The 22,219-nt window shown below is 38.8% G+C and overlaps 1 protein-coding gene across 2 annotated transcripts in view; it reads right to left on the minus strand.

The window, feature by feature from the left end:
- Positions 1 to 2,756: 2,756 nt before the first annotated feature.
- Positions 2,757 to 22,219, minus strand: part of epb41l4b (erythrocyte membrane protein band 4.1 like 4B) — a 37,857-nt gene continuing 18,394 nt past the window's right edge. The window contains exons 6-23 of one of the 2 annotated variants that reach the window (XM_053612034.1): positions 21,565 to 21,617; positions 21,294 to 21,414; positions 15,375 to 15,462; positions 15,045 to 15,133; positions 14,887 to 14,956; positions 13,728 to 13,897; positions 13,341 to 13,450; positions 11,609 to 11,639; positions 11,406 to 11,439; positions 11,118 to 11,233; positions 7,113 to 7,252; positions 6,911 to 7,026; positions 6,706 to 6,789; positions 4,455 to 4,519; positions 4,064 to 4,159; positions 3,764 to 3,887; positions 3,626 to 3,675; positions 2,757 to 3,346 (exon numbers count right to left, since the gene is read on the minus strand). In XM_053612034.1, coding sequence (XP_053468009.1) covers positions 3,283 to 3,346; positions 3,626 to 3,675; positions 3,764 to 3,887; positions 4,064 to 4,159; positions 4,455 to 4,519; positions 6,706 to 6,789; positions 6,911 to 7,026; positions 7,113 to 7,252; positions 11,118 to 11,233; positions 11,406 to 11,439; positions 11,609 to 11,639; positions 13,341 to 13,450; positions 13,728 to 13,897; positions 14,887 to 14,956; positions 15,045 to 15,133; positions 15,375 to 15,462; positions 21,294 to 21,414; positions 21,565 to 21,617 — 1,621 coding nt within the window. In that variant the 3' untranslated portion in view covers positions 2,757 to 3,282. Of the gene's footprint in view, positions 3,347 to 3,583; positions 3,676 to 3,763; positions 3,888 to 4,063; positions 4,160 to 4,454; positions 4,520 to 6,705; positions 6,790 to 6,910; positions 7,027 to 7,112; positions 7,253 to 11,117; positions 11,234 to 11,405; positions 11,440 to 11,608; positions 11,640 to 13,340; positions 13,451 to 13,727; positions 13,898 to 14,886; positions 14,957 to 15,044; positions 15,134 to 15,374; positions 15,463 to 21,293; positions 21,415 to 21,564; positions 21,618 to 22,219 lie in introns of both variants that reach the window. The other variant, XM_053612033.1, reaches the window with a different exon arrangement.

Raw genomic sequence — 22,219 nt, forward strand, 5'->3', positions numbered from 1 at the left:
CTGCTATATGCTGGTTTTACGCACAATTAATATTTGCTGAATTCTTCCCTGAAGAGATTCACAGCACTTAGTCGTGTCCTGTAATGTCTAACAAGATTGGAAATAATTGTAGAGGGACCTTGGACCATTTCTTCGCTCTTCAATTGAGACCACAGGTTATCATTAGGACCTAAACTGAGACTGAGATGGTCACTAAAACATAATCCACCTCCCGCAATTATTAATATCAAGGCATGATTCCAGTTTTGGATTAAAATATTCTAGTACAGAATTCATGATGCCAACAGTGTTCATGAGAGCCCCTGAACATCAATGATCTACTGCCATATTTCCCAGTGTATATCAGGTGCTTTTCTCTGTATACAGTCTGCTTGCTTGGTTACGATCAGGACCTCCATTTTGTAGCTTGGTCTCATTTAAATGGTTCTTTACTTTTCTAATGTTCTTTTAAAACAGTTTGTAGGATGGCATCTTAAATTCAATTCAATTCAATTTGTACAGCACTTTTAACAACAGACTGTTACGAAGCAGCTTTACAGAAATCTGGAAGTGGATTTAAATTTAGATCCATAATGACCACGCCAAAAGTGACAGGGGCAAGGGGAAAAACAACAACATTGAGACAACATGAGGAAGAAACTTTGAGAGGAACCAAACCCTAAAGGGAACCCATCTTCTGCTGGATGATATTAGATATGGTGTGATATGTCATTGCTCTTGTATGACTGTATACTGTACTAACTGTGTTGAAAGAAGGATGATCATCATAATCTTTATGATTACAGCAGCAGTTTTTAGGTGGTCTATAGTCTATAAGTCTATAGTATCCAGGTGAGATTATCTACTGAAGAAAGCTTGACTCTTGGGAATAAACTGTTTTTGGGAAATGTAAGTCTTTTGCATTTCTTTGTGGGACCATCCACAGCAACCATCAGGGCATGTAATAGCTGATGCCCATGCACCCAAATTCCTGGCAAATGTTTTTAACTGTCATGCCTGTGGTTTTGATGGTATTTTAAACGATAGTGTATTCTTATATACATCACTTAAAGATCAGCAACTACAACCCCAATTCCAAAAAAAAGTTGGGACAGTTGATTGTTTACCACTGTGTAACATCACCTTTACTTTTAATAACACTTATTAAGCGTTTGGGAACTGAAGACACCGGTTGGTTAAGTTTAGCAAGTGGAATTTTCCCCCATTCGTTAATCCATTATGCATTTCTTCAGCTGTGCAACTGTATGGGGTCTCCGTTGCCTTATTTTGCACTTCATAATGCACCACATATTCTCAATCGGAGACAGGTCAGGACTGCAGGCAGGCCATGCTAGCACACACAGATTGTGGTTTGGCATTGTCCTGCTCTGGATGGTAACATATGTTTCTGCATTAATGATGGCCTCACAGATGTGCAAGTTACCCATGCCACAGGCACTGACACAACCCATACCAGGACAGATGCTGGCTTTTGGACCTGACACTGATAACAGCTTGGATGTTCCTTTTCCTCTTTGGCCTAGGGAACATGACGGCTGTTTTGTCCAAAAACTATTTGAAATGTTGACTCGTAGGACCACAAAACATGATTCCACTGTGATACTGTCTATCTCAGATGAGACCGAGCCCAGAGAAGTCAGCGGCGCTTCTGGACAGTGTTGATGTTTGGCTTCTGCTTTGCATAGTAAAGCCTTAACTTGCATCTGCGGATGCAGCGGAGAATGGTGTTGATCGACAAAAGGTTTACCAAAGTATTCCCGAGCCCATGTCAGTATATCCATTACAGACTCATGACGGTTTTTAAGACAGTGACGTCTGAGGGATCGGCGATCACGCACATTCAGAAGTGGTTTTCGGCCTTGCCCTTTACACACCGAGATTTGACTGGATTCCTTGAATCTTTTAATCATCTGACATGTGCACTGTAGAAGGTGAAATGCCCAAAATCCTACTGAGTTGTCTGGGGAATGTTGTTCTCAAAGTTTTGGATTATTCATCAATGCATCTGTTGGCAGATTGCTGAGTCTTGATCCATCCTTGCTCTTAAAGGACTAGGCTTTTTTTTGGACGCTCCTTATATACTATGATTAGACGATTGCCTCACCCGTTTCACATCACCTTCTTATTTCAGCTTGTCACACGACTATTAGTCCTAAATTACCCGTGTCCCAACTTTTTTGGAACATGTCACATGCATCAATTTCAAAATAAACATTTACCTTCAAAAAACTATGCAGTTGATTAGGTAAATCAAATACCTTGTCTTGATACATTTTTTTTAAAATACAAGTCAAAGTACATTTACAAATCACTCCTCTTTGGTTTTATTAGCATTTTCCATACTGTCCCAACTTTTTTTCAGAATTGGGGTTGTACTTTTTGTGGTGAAAGCACATTGCTTTTCCTCATGATGATGGATCACAGATTTCCCAAAGATGTGCAACTTCATGTTTATGCCCCAAGGCAAAAAAGAAACATTAGGCAGAAATAGAGTTTCTCCACACTGACAGAAAGTAGTAGTAGTATTTTTTCTTAAGTTGTGATATAAGTACTATTATGACATACTAATTTTTAAAACGTTCTAATGAGAGTGATTTTTTGAGGACAGTTGTCTCCCCACTTGTTTAAATGGAAAAAATCATTTTCACTGACTCACTTGTGAAAATTTTATGCAATGTTCATTTTATACACTAATTTTTATTACAATTTACGCCATTACTTCTGCAGTTCACTGTACATCCCAAAGAAATCATCCAGTTTTAGCAAGAATGACCATTGAAACTTGGACCACCCAGGTTTGATTAACATGAGAACTGATCCATTCAATAGTTCTGCGTTTATTATATTATAGATACTGTAGCGATGAATATAAATTTAAATACTGTATAGTGTATGTGCAAAGCGTTCCGTCAAAATGTTAGAAAACAGATTGAAACAAATGACAATGTGAAAGATCACTTCTTTTTTTCTTTTTTTTTTTTACAGTGTATGTACAGTAGGCATGTGTAGTGCATTATTTACAATAAATCACAATACAATGTGGTCTAAAGTGGAATAAAACAAGCATGTATCCTAAATGTACCCTTTAAAAACAGTTGGGGGGGCAAATAAACATGGTTTCAAAAAACATAAATATTGGATATTTTTTAGAAGCATGAATTTGTACATGTGCACTGTAAGCGTGATAAGCTTTACCATTAAAAAATAGACTTAATACCATGTAAATGTAGAAAATTACTACAGTGAATCTGCTTATGCACATGTATAAACGTGTGTATAGTCTCAGAGTTCTGTCATTAGTAATGCTCTCAGCAGTTTTTCTCTATCCGTTCTCAGGTCTTCATTGCTAAAACACAAACAAAAACACAAAAGAAGATTTAAACACTTCATATAATCATGTCCGATCAAGTAACAGTAAAATACAATAGGGGCAGGGTATAGTATCCAGATAGATCATGCACATAATGCTTGTTGTTTGTATTGTTACACTCTTATAAAATTTAGGATCCTTAAGGGTTTAAAAACCCTTTGAAGGACGTAAAGAACCCAAGAACCATTAAAGCACTGTATATGTTTGTGCTACCTGACTGAGTGTGCACTGAAAGGAAGGAGATGCGGGACTGACCCTGGACAGAATGGAGATTTGTTGCTGTGCTCCAGTGGTGAGACTTTTTGCTAATAAAAGAATGCCAAGAATGTAATGCCAACGTTAGTCATTTTTATTTATAACGACAGCTTAAGATCACTGTAAATTAATAGTTACCGGGGGGTAGATTGGTGGCTGGATCTGTTTGTCCAGTGAGCTGTTAGATGTGGATCTTCTCATGTTGCTCTGAGAAGATATGGCCGCGAGTGCGTCTGGGAGGTCATCTTCGTCACTGTGGTTACTATAGGACAAAGCTGTGGGTTTATTCCCATATAACATCATCCTCATAGACAGCAATGAAAAATGGTCCTCAGAATCATAAAGTAAACACACAAGAGCTTGGAATTTCCTCTTGGCAGACGTTAATGTTCAAGTCTTTGTGACTAAAATGTTACATAGCTATCTTAAAAGACTCACAAGCTGTACTGCCTAACAAGGCGTTTGCGGCGCTCCACTTGCGGCCTTTCCGTGGTCACGCTGCTGGAGGCTGAATCCTGAGAGGAGCTGGGGATCCTGTGAAAACCCAGCCACAAACCCATACAATTAAAGGAGTGCGAGAAATGGCTGAGTTTTAACAGGATTGTTAAACTCCAGCAAGGAAACAGTAGCACAGAGTTGCATTTTCCTTGATTAAACAAACCCAATTTAGCTCTTCACCTAATTATCAAGTTATAATTAGTTGGCTTGATTGTGTTAGAGTAGGATAAACACTACATGCTGTAGCTCTGTGGGGCTTGAATTTAATACCCATGTCATAAAAAGAAAGCTAAAGTACAAGAACCAATTACACATACACACACACACACACCTGTTGTTCTGGTCTCGACTGGAACAATTCCCCTTTGAATTTGCACTCTCACTGTGCATCACGTGCTGTGGAAAAAGAAACAAGCACAGCTTTTAGGGACCCTGACATATAAACACACAGGGATGCACATTTCACCGAATATACACTACACATATACACGTATACACAATGCCGTTTGTCATGATATCTTAGTGTACAAAGTATACAAGTAAATATCAAAATGTAGTATATGAACTGAAGTGTGTTAGATTAGTACATTTAGCCTGTGATCCATAATTAGCATCTGGTGTACAGTATAAGTCATTCAGATGTGTGTATGATTGCTAGAAGCGAGGGTTTTCAGGATTGACAATGTTATAGATCATACATTTTTGTAAGAATTTGACAATCACATGTAAGAGAGTACACAATGGGTAACAAACTAGAAGTGTAACAAACTGTAATATTTAAGAAAAATACATTACAGACTTGAAATATTCAGTTAAAACTTTCAGCAGTTAGGAGTAGTGTGCCTATAAATTATGCACAGACACACTGATTGAGATGGTAATGGATTTGCCAATTTCAATTAAAGGGGCACCTTTGCAGCAGGTCTTCCTTTTACTCCAGTTTTATACCATCTTGTTTATTTCTAGTAGAATTTATCGATTTTTGTGTTTCACGGACAGTAAAATTCTAGTAACTATGCTTCTACAAAGACCGGATATCCACCAAGGTTCCATGTCATTACAAGGTTACTGGATTGGGTAACACAGTAATTGGATGATTTGACCTTGGGCAGAAACCCCAGATTTAAACACTCCAGAATCATCTGGCCACCAACCAAGGCATGCAGTTCCCCTACCAAATATGTCCATTTATTATATTAATTTGGGACAACAAATCTACTCAGAGAGGAATCTACAAATCTGTTCCTATCACTAATGACCAAAACCAAGGTGTTCCTGGAAATCTCAGGGGCACAGGTACGCCTAGTTGCAGAATTCTGTGCGAAATAGCATGGGCTGAATCATAGGCACTGTGGCCAGTTTTGGGCCAGTGTGTCCTGTCCCAGCAGACTGTCTGACTGTCAGGAAGAACCACAATCAGCAATGAGTTGATATGGGATCAACTAAGAAGTTCATCTGTACCTTGCAAAAGCTTGCCCAGATCTGGAACACCACTTCTGGATGAAGACACCCCTCTACCCCCTGTAGGTTAGTTGTTCTCAGTGAGGCTAATTGTGGGGACATCTGAGGAGCTTTTGTGTAAGGCAGACAGTACAGCCAACCTTGGGCTCCCTGCTGAATGATACTTCTGACTGTCACATTGTTTGAACAGACCAGCCCATGGCAATGTCTCCAAACCAGTAAGAAGTACTTGAGGCCAGATATATTCTGCTACCTCTGGTCATCAGAAGCAACACTGCTGCCTGCACATAAATCAAGAATACCCATTGCACCATTCTAGCCATTGAGAGGCTGAAGGGTAGAATGCTTGTCTTTTAAAAGACAAACTGTGGAACTGAATTTTTTACCCGCTGTCATCTGTCATCAGGGCCCAGTGATGTTTTCAGCTGTAAAACACCCCATCGGCAGCTCCCGCCCTTTAAGGCTGTGCTGTGCAGGAACCTTTGGTGATGGGGCTGCTTGCCTGACCCATAGCGTGAGTGGGGGTCATTCAGGTGACTACTAGGGGCCTCTAGGTGTCACTCTGACTGTTCAGGAAGGAGTGTGAGCACTGGAACACAGAATTGGGCTGTGATCACTTATGGGTGCTGGTTTCTAGAGTCTGAATCCTGCATTCTCTTCAAGGCTTTTTGGAGCAAAACCAAAGAGGAACACAGGGCAAATTTCTCTGCACATAAGCCAGACTCATGGAGAGCTACCCAATGTCCTGAGGGATTGAGAGCTGCACATGGTGGTGTGATTGTTCAAATCCAAGCAGCAAAATGACTATCAAATTGCCTTTGTGCACCATTAACCCCTGATTCTCCCCACTGGGCTGATTTTGTTTTGGTGCTTCATCCCCAACTTCCATATCCCCAGCTGTCTGACAGACTAGAAGGCCCGTGGCTACATACTGTTGGTGTTTTTGAGTGGTCTTCATTCCCACCATTAACACGTTGCTCTTGGTTAGCTGCCAAGTTATCAGAGTTCTTCACATTTACACTTTTTTAACAGAGTGACTAACAAGCCATTACGCAAGACTAAATTAAATGTATACACTAATCTTAATGCAGTTTGAAATGGGTATGCTACAGATGACTCACTCTGAGAATATTGTTTTTGCGCTGATCCTGTATGCCAACTGGAGAAGAAGGGAGGCTTTTCTCCGACAGTAGCTTTTCTTCTGGCTGTGTACAGTAAAATAGGGAAGATGTTTTTAGAGTTTTTAGAGCAATGACTGTCATTTGGATTTGGACAGTCTCAAATATTATTGGATCTCTTTCTCTCCAAAACTAGTACTACACTGACTGTATCAATGTTGATGTGAAGTGCTGGCCAGGGTATTGTATCTGGCTGTAACGGTTTCGGACTCCGTAAAGTCCGGTCAAGATCTTCCGTGTGTCCTGCAGGAACATCCCATGGCTCTGAAACAAAAGAAAGCTGCAAACACTGCACAGACAGATTCAGTGAATTCATTTTGATTAGATGAATGGTTCATTTGAATTCTTACTAGGCTTTGTTAAAGTGAGGCATGGGACTTCCTGTTTCTCATATCCATGCCAACGATAGCAGTAGCGGAGTGTTGCAGAAAGCAGAGTCTCATTCTCTTCCACACTAAACCTTTGGGTATCTGCACTGCTCAGTGGGAAACTAAAGAAACATATTACATAGTGTGCAGAGAACTAGTAAACATTGTGAACATCTGAATATGGGTATGGATTTACTCATCAGCTCAGTACAAGAGAGTATTAATAAGTGCATATTCAGGATTTACAGGTCAATCATAAATTCATACCAATGTATACTATGTACCAATAAAAGGTTTGGATACACCTGTTCATAGAAGGGATTTCACACTCTTGGCATCCACTCAACCAGCTACAGACGTATGACGGAGCTTCACTCAGGATGCTTTTCTTAAAGTTCTTAAATAGGCTGAACAATTGTTGGCTGCTTCTCCCAGATTCTACATGAAAACTACTTGCTTGGGGAACAATTGAAGTAAAAACTACTTGTTTATAGTAAATCTATATTTTATAAAGTACATTTTGATGCAGAAAAGTCAAATTACAAGCCTTTGTAAAAAAAAATAATAAAAAAAAATAAAAAAATTATATACTCAATCTAGTGTATCCAAACTTTGACTGACAATATACAGCAGGGGCTCCCAAAAATTTGTGTCAGCTAAACCTCTTCAGCCTAACTTATTTGTACCCCATGGACATTACGCAAAACTTTCATAAGAAATGGCAAGACGTTTTTCAGTTTATGAAAAATATATTTACTTTTACTTAAATACTTTACAAGTTCTGATTATTATTATAACTTGTACAAAATATTTTTTTTACATTTTAATTAAATACACCATTGGTATTTCTTTCTGTAAAGACGTATGAATCCCCTGCAATGCCAGCACAACCCCCTAGTGGTTTACACACCCCTGGTTGGGAGTCCCTGGTGCACAGTATTTGTCCACTAATAAGAACTACTTTTTTTCTACCAGTGGTGAGTAGATATAATATAGCATAAAATATTATAGCATAATATATGATATAATATCAATATAGCATAGTATATAGACATAGTTTAGAGAACCAAAACAAAAGGAGGTTAAATATCAAATATTGCCATGCATTAACGTTTGAGTGTAAAACATTGCCATAATTACAAAAATGTAACCAAACTGTATGTGAACACGACTAATCTCTTTCAAGAATTTCTCAAACAGCCCAATAATACTTTTTCCCTGGGTAAATATTTTCTAGGACAATAGATTCATTGTGTGCACTATTTTACACACATACAAAGTAAAAGTATGCAAATGAAAGTTAAAAGGTGAACCCTGGACTTTGTTATGAAATCAATATATAAAGTGCTGTGAAAAAGTGATTTCTTCTGTTTTTGTTCATATCTCATACTAAATAGTTTTAAGATCTTCAAACGAAAGGCAACATAAAACAAAGCCAACCTGAGTAAACACACAATACAAATTTTATTTAGTTATTTCTTTTATTCAAGTGAAAAATGTTATCCAACACATATCACCCATGTGAAAAGCTAATTGCCCCCTTAAACTTAAAATCTGGCTTTGCCACCTTTAGCAGCAACCAAACACTTCAGATCACTGGAGATCAGTCTTTCACTTACTTCTAGAACTAGGACTTTTCTTGCTGCATAATCCAATTGCTCTTGAGTTTTAACTTACGGATTTTCTGGTAGAGAGCAGAATTCATGTTTCCCTCAATTTATTGTAAGTTGCCCAGACCCTGAAGCAGCAAAGCATCGCCACACCATCACACTTCCACCATCATGCTTGACCGTAGGGATGATGTTCTTTTTGTGGAATTCTGTGTTTGGTTTACACCAGATGTAACGAGACCTCTGTCTTCCAAACAGTTCCACTTCCGAAGCATCAATCCACAGAAGATTCTCCCAAAAGGTTTGAGGATCATTAAGGTGTGTTTGCGAAAAATTCAGACGAGCCTTAATGTTCTTTTGGGTTAGCAGTGGTTTCACCTCACCACTCTTCCATGGATGCCATTTTTGCTCAGTGTCTTTCTGATAGTGGTGTCATGAACAGTGACCTTTATTGATGCAAGAGACCTGTCGTTCCTTTGATGTTGTCCTTGGCTCTTTTGTGACTTGCTAGATGAGTAGTTGCTGCGCTCTTGGAGGAATTTTGGAAGGTCGGCCACATCTGGGAAGGTTCACTATTGTGCCAAGTTTTTCCATTTGGAGATAATGGCTCTCACTGTAGAGCCATTATCTTTGGAGATTCTTTGGAGTCCCAGAGCATTTGAAATAGCTTTGTAACCCTTCCCAGACTGATGTATTTCAATCACCTTCTTCCTCATTTCTGGAATTTCTTTCAACTTTGGCATAGTGTGTTACTGGGTAAGACCTTTTAACCAACTTCATGCTGTTGAAAAAGTTCTATTTAAGTGTTGATAATCAGGTCTTCAGCTGAACCCCATTATCAATGCAGTTTCATAGATTTGGGGAATTAGTAACTACGGGGCAAATACATTTTCACACAGGCCCAGTTGGTATTGGATAACGTTTTTACTTTAATAAATAATGTTATCATTTAAAAATTGTATTTTGTCTTTACTCAGGTTGCCTTTGTTTAGTAGATTTTGTTTTAATTTCTGAAACAATTTAGTATGAGATATACACAGTAATAAATCAGTAATAAATCAAATACTTTTTCACAGCACTGTATATTTCAGTCTAAAAGTGTTTTTATCTGGGCCAGGTCAGACGTATGTTGAAGTATAAAGTCATTTAGATTAAAAAAAATACTACAACTAGCATTTTATAGTGTAAACTGTGCATTTATTCACTGAAGCAGTTTCCATTGCAACAATTGCTGATCAGTGACGGCCACGAACACCTCGTCCTTTTTGACTATAGTTTCACTATAGTGGCGTTAATGTCAAAACACAGTCACTACTGCAATTGTCTATGAAGTTGCAGTTGTTAAGGCAAGAAAGACATTTACATAACAAGCGATAATTGCATTTAATGCTTGAAGAGAGAACTTTGCATTAAAAAAAAAAAGTGGCCCTGGCATATATGATCAGTTCTTGTAAACAACAGGAATTGTGGAGATGCCATACTCATTCTAAAACAGGGTAAACTTTGGCATAAAAGTTGTTCACACAGACCAACAGTAAATCCCATAAGCCACCAAACATGTAAAATTCTAATGCAGTTAAAACATTAAAACAAGTTTAGCTTTTGAAGCAACTGATACATGCTGCATTTTTATCCAAGTCTGCTCATTGATGGTTTCTAACAATCGCTGAGAAAGTAACAAAGTAGACCAGCAGAAAGCCAAAAAGTCTTGGACAAACTTGTTTCCATCAAGTCCTTAGTAAGATTTTTTTTTTTCCAGTAAGAGAACAGTTATGGGGCTGAGTCCAGTCACATGAGAAGTGATGGATGAATGGATAGATAAATGGATGGATGAGATAAAACACAGTGTTAGTATCCAATGTATAGGATGGTAGAGGATAGGAAGAGCAGTGGATTTCGTTAGTTGTTCAGTGCTGTCCTGTTTCATTAAGGTGTGTGACTCCTACACACTCAGAGTGCAGTCATAACTTTGTCTTTGTACTTGACAGACACACTCCTGCCCGTGTGGTCATATGGAGCCTCCAATACTATGTCGCTGAAAGAGGGTCTGCCTGAATGGGGTGGTCTGGACCAGACATACATGCAAGACACACAAGTAATGTTGAAAATGATACATGCAAAAATGAACAACTTTTTCAAATGCTAAATTTAGGCACGTCTAATGTACAATCCGCCCAAGATCCAAAAGCTCAAATGTATGAAAGATGTGGACACAAATGATCAGAAAGGTAGATGCAAACTATCACTAAGGTTGAAGGAAGATCTGTGATCTGTGTCAACTCACACATGTCTTGCTGCTATAAATTGAAATTGTAGATAACAGCAACAGCATTAAATACAGAACTGAGCATTTAGCAGCAGGTGAATGTGTGTTTACCTGTGAGGTGGTGGATTGTGTACCATTTCAGTGGGCTGGATGTAAAGGGGTGGGGTCAAACTGGGGGTGTGTGTTCTGGCCCAAGGCTCCCGACCAATCGGAATGTTGTGCTGATACTTCAAAGAAAATCACTGATTGAGTAATCATTTATCAACTTCACATCAACAGCCGTTATACAACAAAAATACATATCCATTTATCTTTTTCCTCCAGCCCACTACACCCATTAACAGTTCATATTCTTACAATCGTATAATCATTTGAGGTAAGAAAGGAACTAAAGTATACCGGTTTTAAATTGGGATCAGGACTGGCCTGGGCACTGGAGGAGAGATAGAGAGAGAGAGAGAGAGAGAGAGAGAGAGAGAGAGAGAGAGAGAGAGAGAGACGCACACACACAGACAGACAGACAAAACGCTTAGAGCAACACAGACACAGTACAGCTCTGTTGAAATGGTGATAATGTAATTTCATTTGCAAGCAACACTAACCTTGGATGGTGATGTTTTGCTGGAGTAATGGCTGTAAGAAACAAACAGTAAGAAACACATTCACCACTTTAATAGGAACACTTGCACATTCATGCATGGCCAGACTGGGGTGCACAGACAGGAAAAGTACAGTAACTCAAATGACCACTCTTTACTACTGTGCCGAGCCGAAAAAGCATCGCAAAGACAGACAACACATTAAACCTTGAGGCGTTGCTGGCTCAGTGGTTAAGACATTGGATTTCCGATCAGGTGGTCATTAGTTCACATACCATCACCACCAACAGCTCAGCTGTATAAATTAGATAAATGTCGCTCTGGATAAAGGCTCCTGCCAAATGCCGTACATGTAAAAATACTAACTGCAACCGACAGCTCCAGTTCACTGTTCATTTGTGAGTTAGTTCTATGTAGTGTAAAGTCTGTGTCCATTACAGATGACAGTTTTCATTTCTTTGAAGATTTCAGTCCGTACAGGATTTCACCGAATTTTTTGTGATTGTTACGCCCAAAATTGCTCGATTTTGCTAGATTTAAAAAAAAAAAAAAAAAAAAGTTAAATCTGTGATGCAATTTGCGGCGCTTTTGTGCTTTTTTTTTTGCGGAAAACTACTTGAATTTACGAAAATACAATTACACGGAATTGTTTTACACGACCTTTCGCAGTGATGTTTGTTGGTAAATGAGACCTTTTAGCTATACTCATGTTTGATGCACGTGAATCGAAGAGGGCTTTGGCTGACTGTGTTTTGATAAATGTCACATGACGCATCTTGGCCCAAATCTTCGGTAATTTTGAAAAATTGCAAGCTCCTCCGAATATTGTGGAGTTTGCTTGATTTCGAGTTGATTTCTGCGATCGCAAAATCCTGGATGGACTAAACATTTTAAAGACTGCTCCAAATACCAACTTTATCTGGCAGTATCGGCAAAAAGAACTGTAGCTACAGCACAAAGGCCTTTTCTGGACAAGACTGGACAAAAGCAAAGTAGAAATGTTATTGTGAACTTCTGAACATGGGAAGTTTATCTTCCCTGGCTTGGCAATTTTAAAGGGGAGTTATTTACTTGATAAAGAGAAGTTATCTATGCTCTTTGACATGAAAGTCAAGAAGCTACATTAAACAGTTGTTCACTTTCATGACAAGTGGTAACAGCCATGATATTCAGTGCTTCTAAACCAGCCAAGCGAGGAAGACAGCTTCACTGCAGTCATACATGTCTTTCTTTCTTTACTAAACTAATTTCTTTGGGCTAATAAACGTTAGACAAAATACAGTGGCAACACGTTTATAGTAATCCGACCGTCCAAGAAAAACAATTCGCTGAGCTTGTGGTCTGGATTAACATCTCTTTTTATTTTCTTCATTCACAGGGAGAAAACACAGAAGTGAAGTTCCTTGCTTGCATTTAAAACACATTTTTAAAAGCACATTTATACTCAGAAGCAGAAATTATGGTGGTGTTACCAAGTACAAGAAATTACCATAAGGTATTGGTACAAATATGAATACTGCAGCTGACTAAAATGGTGTGTTAGTTTTTAACACAAGAATAAATCAAACAAGAGCTTTGTAGTTCATTCAGGGACTAGTATAGTTACAGTATATTATTCACTACAGTGTACGGAATACATTAATTTAATTGCACCAAGCGGAGAACTTGAGTTAGTAGGAAAGTTTTGGGGTATATAGTATGGACATGTGTAATGTGTAAGGTTAATTTCACTCACCTTTGCCTAGTGATTGGGTTCTGGATGGATATCTTCTGCTCGGTCGTCTCTCGAAAGTGCTCGCCCTCCTGATCCTGCCCGAGTGAGTCGCTTGATACTCGGTCCTTCCACTAAAATTCCACAAATCAATACTTAGGCCTGACTTTGAAGTTCTGAGCTGTTCACATTAAGAATTGATGAATGTGCGTACATGAAACATGTGTCTGTCCACTGACAAATGAATAGTTTGCATGTTTGTGGTTTAAAAATTCCAAATCCTCTGAATGAATAATTATTCATACCGTGGTATGGTTTCAGTTTTACCGCATAGATCAATAGATTTGGAATAATTCCTATTAGTTCAGCATTCTAGTTTACTTCTATGTAACGCAACACTAGTTTGTATACCTGAAGCGGAAGCGTGATCCAAGCCGTGTGAAGTCATTACGACTCGCTTTGTTCTGGGTCGGCTGTCTGAGGCGGAAGAACGAATGGCTCTCAACGGCACACTTCCACAGTTGCTTACACACTGCTGAGCTGGAGAGCTGAAACACAAATGTGTGCTCCTGCTCACGACCCTGCGCGCACACACACACACAGACATATATTTAGCACCAATGTTTGAAAAGCACTTATATGACGAGTAAATTCTTTATGTGAAGTGAACATATAAACTTTATGCATTAAAAGGAGTTTTATTGGATAGTTAAGGGTCCTTGGCTTTCTTACTGGGTTCTATTTGTAAACCTCTATAAAATGGAAAGCCTCTGTTAGAACTTTTTCGAATTCCCTAAGAAGAACATGCTGAAGAACATGGAGGTGCACCTGCCCACAATATTTTCTGACAAACTTCTATTTTCTGTTCCATTTCAAAACCTAAACAAATGTCATTTAAACCACCGTGACCCTGATCAAGATAAACCAGTTACTAAAGATGAATGAATAAAAACTGTGCAAGCACCACATATGCTTTAATCTTAAAGCGCACCTATTATGGTTTTGAAACGTGCCTAATTTTGTTTTAAAGGTCTCATACAATAGATTTACATGCATCCAAGGTCAAAAAACATTTTAATGCGCTCATAATTTAAACTGCAGCATTACCCTTTTTCCCCCTCAGTGTCAAAAAGGACTCGTTAAATGATCCGTTCTAAAGGATTCACTCTAATCTCCTCCTTTCAGAGAGCATACTCTGCTCTGATTGGTGAGATGTCCCAGTCTGTTGTGATTGGTCTACCACTGTCAGCGAGCAGCTGATGAAGACCAGAGGCAGGGATTTTTTGTTACTAACCTACTTAGGTTTGTACAGGAAATAAGGCTGGAATTACTAACGACTCGTTTCAGCTGTTCAGAATCAGTTCCTTCTTTAGTGAGTCAATAACTCTGAAGAAAGGTAATATTTGAAAAACCATAATAGGTGCGTTTTAATGAATATGGCCTTTCTTTCTCCCACAAGTTTCATATCTGACTGCTTGCCCCTGTCCGTAGAAATATAAAAACCATCCAACTTTCTGATGGCTCCGAGTCCAAATGTACAGATCTACATACAAGTAATGACTTGACTTGCCTGTTCATCATCTTCCACCACCATTAGTGTCAGCCTGTTCTTCTTGAAGTCCAGACGTGTGATTTTGGGCCTTAAAAGAAGCATTAAAAACAACTTTTTTTAAAAAGACATGCAATATCATTAAAAATAACACGCATTACATGAGAGTGTGTACTTACCAAAAGAAGAGGCCAATTTTGTTGGACCTTTCAAACACTAGAATTCCTGTTGGGGTAAGACCCAGAGCATAATCTCCACCATCACGACCCTGAAAATGCACACACACACACACACACACACACACACACACTTAGCACTGTTATCTGCTTATAGCCATTGCTAAAATAACACTCAAACAAACGGTAAACTTAAAAAAAACTAAAATAAAGAAAGAAAGAAAGAAAAAGTTCTTTTTTTAAATTTTTTATAGCACCATGGAGGTGCATAGTTATTGGTATGCCATTTGTTACACCATTAAAAAGGTAGTACAAGCAGGTTTATGTTCTCACCTTAACAAAGTGCATGTCAACGCCATACATCTCCAGCCACTTACACTTATTTAGAAAGTTCAGCTCAGCCTGTGATGGACTCATTCCCCTGTCAAACATATGAGCATAGAATATCAATCACACACACAAATACATACATGTACTCTACATAAACATGCAATCAGCACCAAGTGAGATTACGTAGCGTAAACAATCCATTTCCTCCCAGCACTGCATGTAATACTATTTTTCCCCATATCTACTTGAAATATGTTGTGTTTTTTTTTAAAAATATATTTTATTTGAGTATTGCGGAATTGTATTTAGTTAACATTAAAAGAATGCTACAAACATTTATTTTGTACATATGTTGGAATAAGATATAATATTTTATAAATAATTAAAAATATGTATTATATAAATATTTCAAATACTGCATATTGATATTTTATCCACATTAATTATCCAAAACAAGTTTATTAACTCATTTGGCAGATGATTTTTATCTAAAGAAACTTATTATCCAAGCACATAGCTTGGGGGTTAGGAATTTTGTTCAAAGAACTAACAATGGCTTGCACAGGTCAAGGATTAAAACTCATCACTGCTCATCAGAAAAAAGTTTTACATAGGTTATTCTAAAGCCAGGAGTAATTATACCATTTATGGAATATTGCATGGATTCTATTTCAGTTTTGAGTTCCGGATCCTCAGAAAAAATAAAGAGGCATGTTCTCTCTGTGTGATGGTGATCTTGAGTGGCAAATGTAGTGTGATATTGGGGACAACCCATATATTAGACAAGAAGGCTTAAAAACCTGGTTGAGCACCACAGTGCTACTGAATCATGATTCACAGATGTCCAGGATGAAGCACCGTGTTCCCTGCAAGAGCAGAGTCCCAACCAGGAGCTTCAGAAGACTACGCCTAGCAACAAGCCAGGAAGCCAAGTAGAGAAACCATCTAGAAAGGCCAAAGTCCAATGGCCAAAAGCCAGTAGAAAGCATGCACATTTATGGCATTTGGCAAATGGCCTTATCCAGAGTGACTTACAGAAGTGTTTGAAGTCTCTATCAATAAATACATCCTGATACTAGTTCACTAGGTCATGGACTATGAATACCAGTCAAAATATCAGTCGAAAGCTCTGTAGGGGAGGTAATATACTGTAGTAAAGAAAAGCACACAGACAACACACGTTTTTTTTGCCTAACTTAAGTACTGCAGGAAGAGGTAGGTCTTCTGCCATTGACTCAGCTGTTTGGACATCTAGGGGAATTTCATTCCATCACCTAGGTACCACAACAGAAGAGTCCTGATCCATGCCTTCCTTGTACCCTGAGAGATGGTGGACCAGTCGTGCAGTGTTAGATGATTGGAGGGATTGTGGTGCAGTGCAGGATGTGATAAGTGGTTTGAGATCAGCACAGAGACCAAGCTACACCTCTTTGGTACAGGCATCTATGAATAATGCAGCTATAGGGAGAGTCTACAGAGTACTCCTGAGGAAGGCCTGGAGAAAGAAGGGTTGAAGGCTCTCTGGAATCAAATCAAGAGTAGGCTTGCAGTCTTGATGTGGGCAGAGAGAATCCACAGAAGTAGGAAAGAAAGTGTGAGGTTCTGCCAAAAACATATTCAAGTATGCTCAGGGCCTGCTGGAGCAGAAGAAGAGTGGCAAGCTACAGAGGAGGAGCTCAAGGAACATGCCTGGATATGTCTGGCCCCAAGAAAGAACACTCCACTTCCCACGGCATGTACCCCACCCCATAAAACCTAACTTCAGAGTGGATAAGAGCTGTTACCATCTTTATACCCAAACAGCAAGCTTTCCAGAACATCACCCAATTCAGAATCATTGCACTACTGAATACAGAAGGGAAAATATTCTTCTCTCTGTCAGCAAAGTGACTGATCAACTACCTCTGGAAAACAAGTACATCAACACCAGCTGCTAGAAGACAGGAGTCCCACATATTTAACACAACAAAACATGATTACAAACAGTTCACTTATAAAAGCCTTTGACTAAGAACACCAGACACATGAGGGCACAATGATTCAAAGTCCTATGGCAAATAAGTGATCAAGGGCTTGAGGGTGTAAAAGTGACCATTTGTGATAGTCCTCAAGACTTTATCATATTCCCAAATGTTGAACGTTTCAGTATTCAGTATGATACTTTCATGATGGCTCGCCATTCAGCACTACACTGTGAGCGTTTATAACTCATTGTCTCATCACTGTCACGAAATAGAGGCACAGGCGGAAGCAAGTGCAGGTATGGTGGTTTAATAGAATACAACAATCCAAAGGAGCAGGCAGATAGGAGCAAACGAGAACAGGCAGAGGTCAATCGATCAGGCCAACAGTCTAAAACAGGCAAGGCAGATATACAAAGTCGAGTATTATAATCAAAGTCAGAACCAGAATAAACAAACACTATATAAGGCTTGGATGATGACAGATGTCAGGTATGGGTGTGGGTGTGATTGAGAACAGGTGTCTCTAATTAGAACTCAGAGGAAGGTGTGTGTGTGTGTGTGTGTGTGTGTGTGTGTGTGTGGTCGTCTTCGGCCATGTTTGAAGTTGGTGGTGCCTTCTGGGAAATGAAGTCACTGGCCTGCGACGTTATGACAATTACTCACTCAAACCCTTGTGCTGATTTGCTTTTATGACTTAGGAGTGAGAAAATAATTAGAAATAATTGTATTCCAATAACAAATAAAAAAAAATACATAATAATCATACATTGATTTTACTTGGTTTCACAGGGTTTGCTTTACATAAGCTATAAACCTAATGCTGCTTAATGACAAGGAGGACTTTATTTGAACATCATCTACTCTTGTTTAATTCTCATCATTGTTTCCTGCCCATCCTCTGATTGGTCCTCATGGTTGCAAGTGGTTTTGGATAAAAGTCTACATCAAATACAGGCTTTGCCAAAGAGTGTAGTAAGGACACATAGAGGGCAATTGTGAGCACATCTTGGAAGCCCAATACGAGAAATGGGACACCCTGCATCCTTCTTTGTACTTGTCTGTGAGGTTGCTAATGTGCTGTTTGGGACAGGGCCATGGAGTCATTGAGAATGTACCTCAGGTTTGCTGGCACATTGTGCTTAACTGACTACATATGAACAGATGATTGTGGAATTTAATGATTAACCACAATCAGCTCAAATAATTGCAATTATAGATCCACTCAAGCCCACATAAATTAAGACAGACAGAATTTCTGAATACTGATATTAGTGGTATATAAACTGAACTATAACCATCAAATGGTATTCTGGAGAGATCAAAAGAATGATAAGGACAAATCTTTAAAAAATATATATATATATATCATAAAAATATTGTAAAGTTGGTACAAGCAACAATACCTGTACTAATAGAGCCACTGACTGACGTTCTAATCTACTGTAGGATCCTTTACAGTGTTAGTATGGTGTTCAGTGCTTTGACCCCCATATTAAAAAAAGGCTACAATGGCCATCGTTCCATAGCTTTATTAGCTTATACTGACAAGGACAAAATAAGTTAATTATTTATTACAATTTGTATTTATAACTGTCACGAGAAAATGATCCTCACAATGCTCGTACACGCATACATATAGTACACTCACCAGCCTCTTTATTAGGAACAATACACTAATACTGGATAAGATCTCGTTGCTGTCAGAAAACCCTCAATTCTTTGAGGGATGGATTCCACAAGATGTTGGAAACATTCCTTTGAAATTCTCGTCCGTGTTTCATGATTGCATCACATAATTGTTGTGGACTTAATGCTGAATATTCATGTCGTGAATCTCCCATTCAAATACATCCCAAAGGTACTCTCTATTCAGATCTGGTGACCAGGGAGGCCACTGTATTACACCTATTGTCAAGTTCATGGAACTAGTTTGAGAGTGCTTTGTGACTTGGTGCATTATTATGCTGGAATTAGACATTATAAGATAAAATTGTAGTCATAAAGGGATGCACATAAAGAGACGTATGGCTGTAGAGTGGTTATTTGATTCATCAGAGCCTTCCTGTCAGCTCAAACCAGTCTGTCCAGTCTTCTCTGACTCTCACTCTCTTCAACAAGGTGTTTCCACCAGCAGAACTGACACTTACTGGATGGTTTTTGTTTTTCGCATCATTCTGTGTAAACCCTAGAGACTGTTGTGTGAATATCCCAGCTCATCAGCTGTTTCTGAAATACTCAGTCTAGCCTGTCTGGCACTTACAACCATGTCATGGTCAAAGTCACACTTCCATTGCCGCCACATGATGGCTGATTGGATAATCGCATGAATGGGCAGGTATACCAGTATTCCTAATAAAATGGCCAGTGAGCATATACCCCATGGATGCAGCCAAATACAAATACAATATTCAGAAGGAACGGATGTGTTTTAAATAGATGCAAATACAGATACTAATAGGAGGTGCACTATTCCCATTTTAGTGGTAAGGTTCATATTTAATGTTTTATATATATGTGCATATCAGAAAATTAGAATATCATGGAAAAGTTCTTTTTTTTTCCTGTAATTTAATTTAAAATAAGTGGACCTTTCATATATTGTAGATTCATTACACATAAAGTGAAATATTTCAAGCCTTTTTTTGTTTTAATCTTGATGATTATGGCTTACAGCTCATGAAAATCAAAAATCCAGGATCTCAAAATATTAGAATAAAGAATTTATAATATAGAAATGTCGACCTGAGAAGAGCTCTAATCAGATAATTAACTCAAAACTCCTGCAAAGGTTTCCTGAGCCTTTAATCTCTCAGTCTGGTTCAGTACACACAACCACAATCCTGGGGAAGATGAAAGTAAATTTTGCATTTCATTTGGAAATCAAGGTCCCAGAGTCTGGAGGAATAGTGGAGAGGCACAGAATCCAAGCTGCTTGAAGTCCAGTGTGAAGTTTCTACAGTCAGTGATGATTTGGGGTGCCATGTCATCTGCTGGTGTTGGTCCATTGTGTTTTCTCAAGTCGAGAGTCAATGCAGCGTCTACCAGGAGATTTCAGAGCACTTTATGCTTCCATCTGCTGATAAGCTTTATGGAGATGATTTCCTTTTCTAGCAGGACTTGGCACCTGCCCACAGTGCCAAAATTACTCGTAACTGGTTTGCTGACCATGGTATTACTGTGCTTGATTGGCCAGCCAACTCACCCAACCTGAACCCCATAGAGAATCTATGAGAGACACCAGACCCAACAATACAGACGAGCTGAAGGCTGCTATCAAAGCAACCTGGGTTTCCAGAACACCTCAGCAGTGCCACAGGCTGACTGCCTCTATGCCACACTGCACTGATGCAGTAATTCATGCAAAAAGAGATCCGACCAAGTATTCAGTGCATAAATTAAGATTTTTCAGAAGGTTGACATTTCTGTATTATAAATTCTTTATTCTAATATTTTAAGATACTGGATTTTTGATTTCCATGAGCTATAAGCCATAATCATCAAGATTAAAACAAACAAACAAAAAAAAAGGCTTGAAATATTTCACATTATGTGTAATGAATCTAGAATATATGAAAGTTCCACTTTTTGAATTAAATTATGGAGAAAAAAAAATTACTTTTCCATGATATTCGAATTTTTTGAGATGCACCTGAATATATGCTTGCAATAAACAGAGATTAAATATGTACTCGTTTCAGCAGTATAATCAAAACTACACAGAAAATCTTTTTAGGAAAATCTTTTTGGCCTATTTCTGTCAGCAGGATTAACATGGGGTCAATAGGGAGGTTTTAATCTGACACTGTGTGAATGACTCCACCACTCTTTAATCAGTGCCAGGGACACCCACCCACACGCAGCCCGTGACAAACAGAGAAGTCATACAGACAGGTTTCAGAGCTCTAATGATAATGTATTGGCTGACAGACTGTCCTGAAATGCACACTTTTTAGCTCACCTGCACTCGGCCCATTTGCGGTAAATGTCCGCCTCCATGATCTCTGTCTGGTTAGGCGAGAAACGGAACTCCGACACCAACAGCGGAGTGTGTTCCAGTGGGTCGCAATCTCCCAGCTCACCTGCACAAGGCACACACAGGACACTGTATTTATAAGAACAAAACAGACTATATTGTAAATGCACAAATGCAAAGAGAAATAGTACACACCTAATACCCACACCAACATACATGTACATATACACACACTAACACACATATAAGGACTCACTCTGTAGGCAATAAGCCCCAAGATCCACAGATACATCATATGGACACTTTAATCTGCTCAGGGAAAAGGAAAGGCTTATTGATGCATCAAATGGCTGGAAAATGTGTTATTAAACCAGATTTTATGAATACGAGGCAATTTCGTGCTTATTCTTTAAACCAAGACCAAGCGAGTGTGTGGTAAAGACCCAGTAGACATACAGTATTTCTCTGTATGTATGTGAGACAGAGATGCCGCTGGAGAAAGAATGGGTATAAGAAAAAGTGTATCCCCTGTGTGGGAAAGTGTGTCAATGCTCTTAATTTAGAAACTAGTGTTGGTTCCTCATCAGTTTCTTTTATTATAAGACCAGAGCAGCTCTCAGGGGATCAGACCCACATTAAGACACTGAAACAGAGATTCTACTGGACTGTAGCAGAAAGCAAGACCTCATGGGTGTGTGCGCGTGTGCGTGCGTGTGTACACATGCGTACTCATACGATTCTGGAAACAGTCAGCAAGAACAGCAACGTTTATTCCATATTACACTTCTACCACAACTTCAGAACATCGCATGAATATGAAGTGGCTTATTACTATTCCACTGCCACAGCCTGAGTCACACTTCCCAGAATTAAGATCACACTAAAGCATTAAATATTACTGATGGTTGTGT

The sequence above is a fragment of the Ictalurus furcatus genome, chromosome 23 (assembly GCF_023375685.1).
Source record: "Ictalurus furcatus strain D&B chromosome 23, Billie_1.0, whole genome shotgun sequence".
Lineage (NCBI taxonomy): Eukaryota > Metazoa > Chordata > Actinopteri > Siluriformes > Ictaluridae > Ictalurus > Ictalurus furcatus.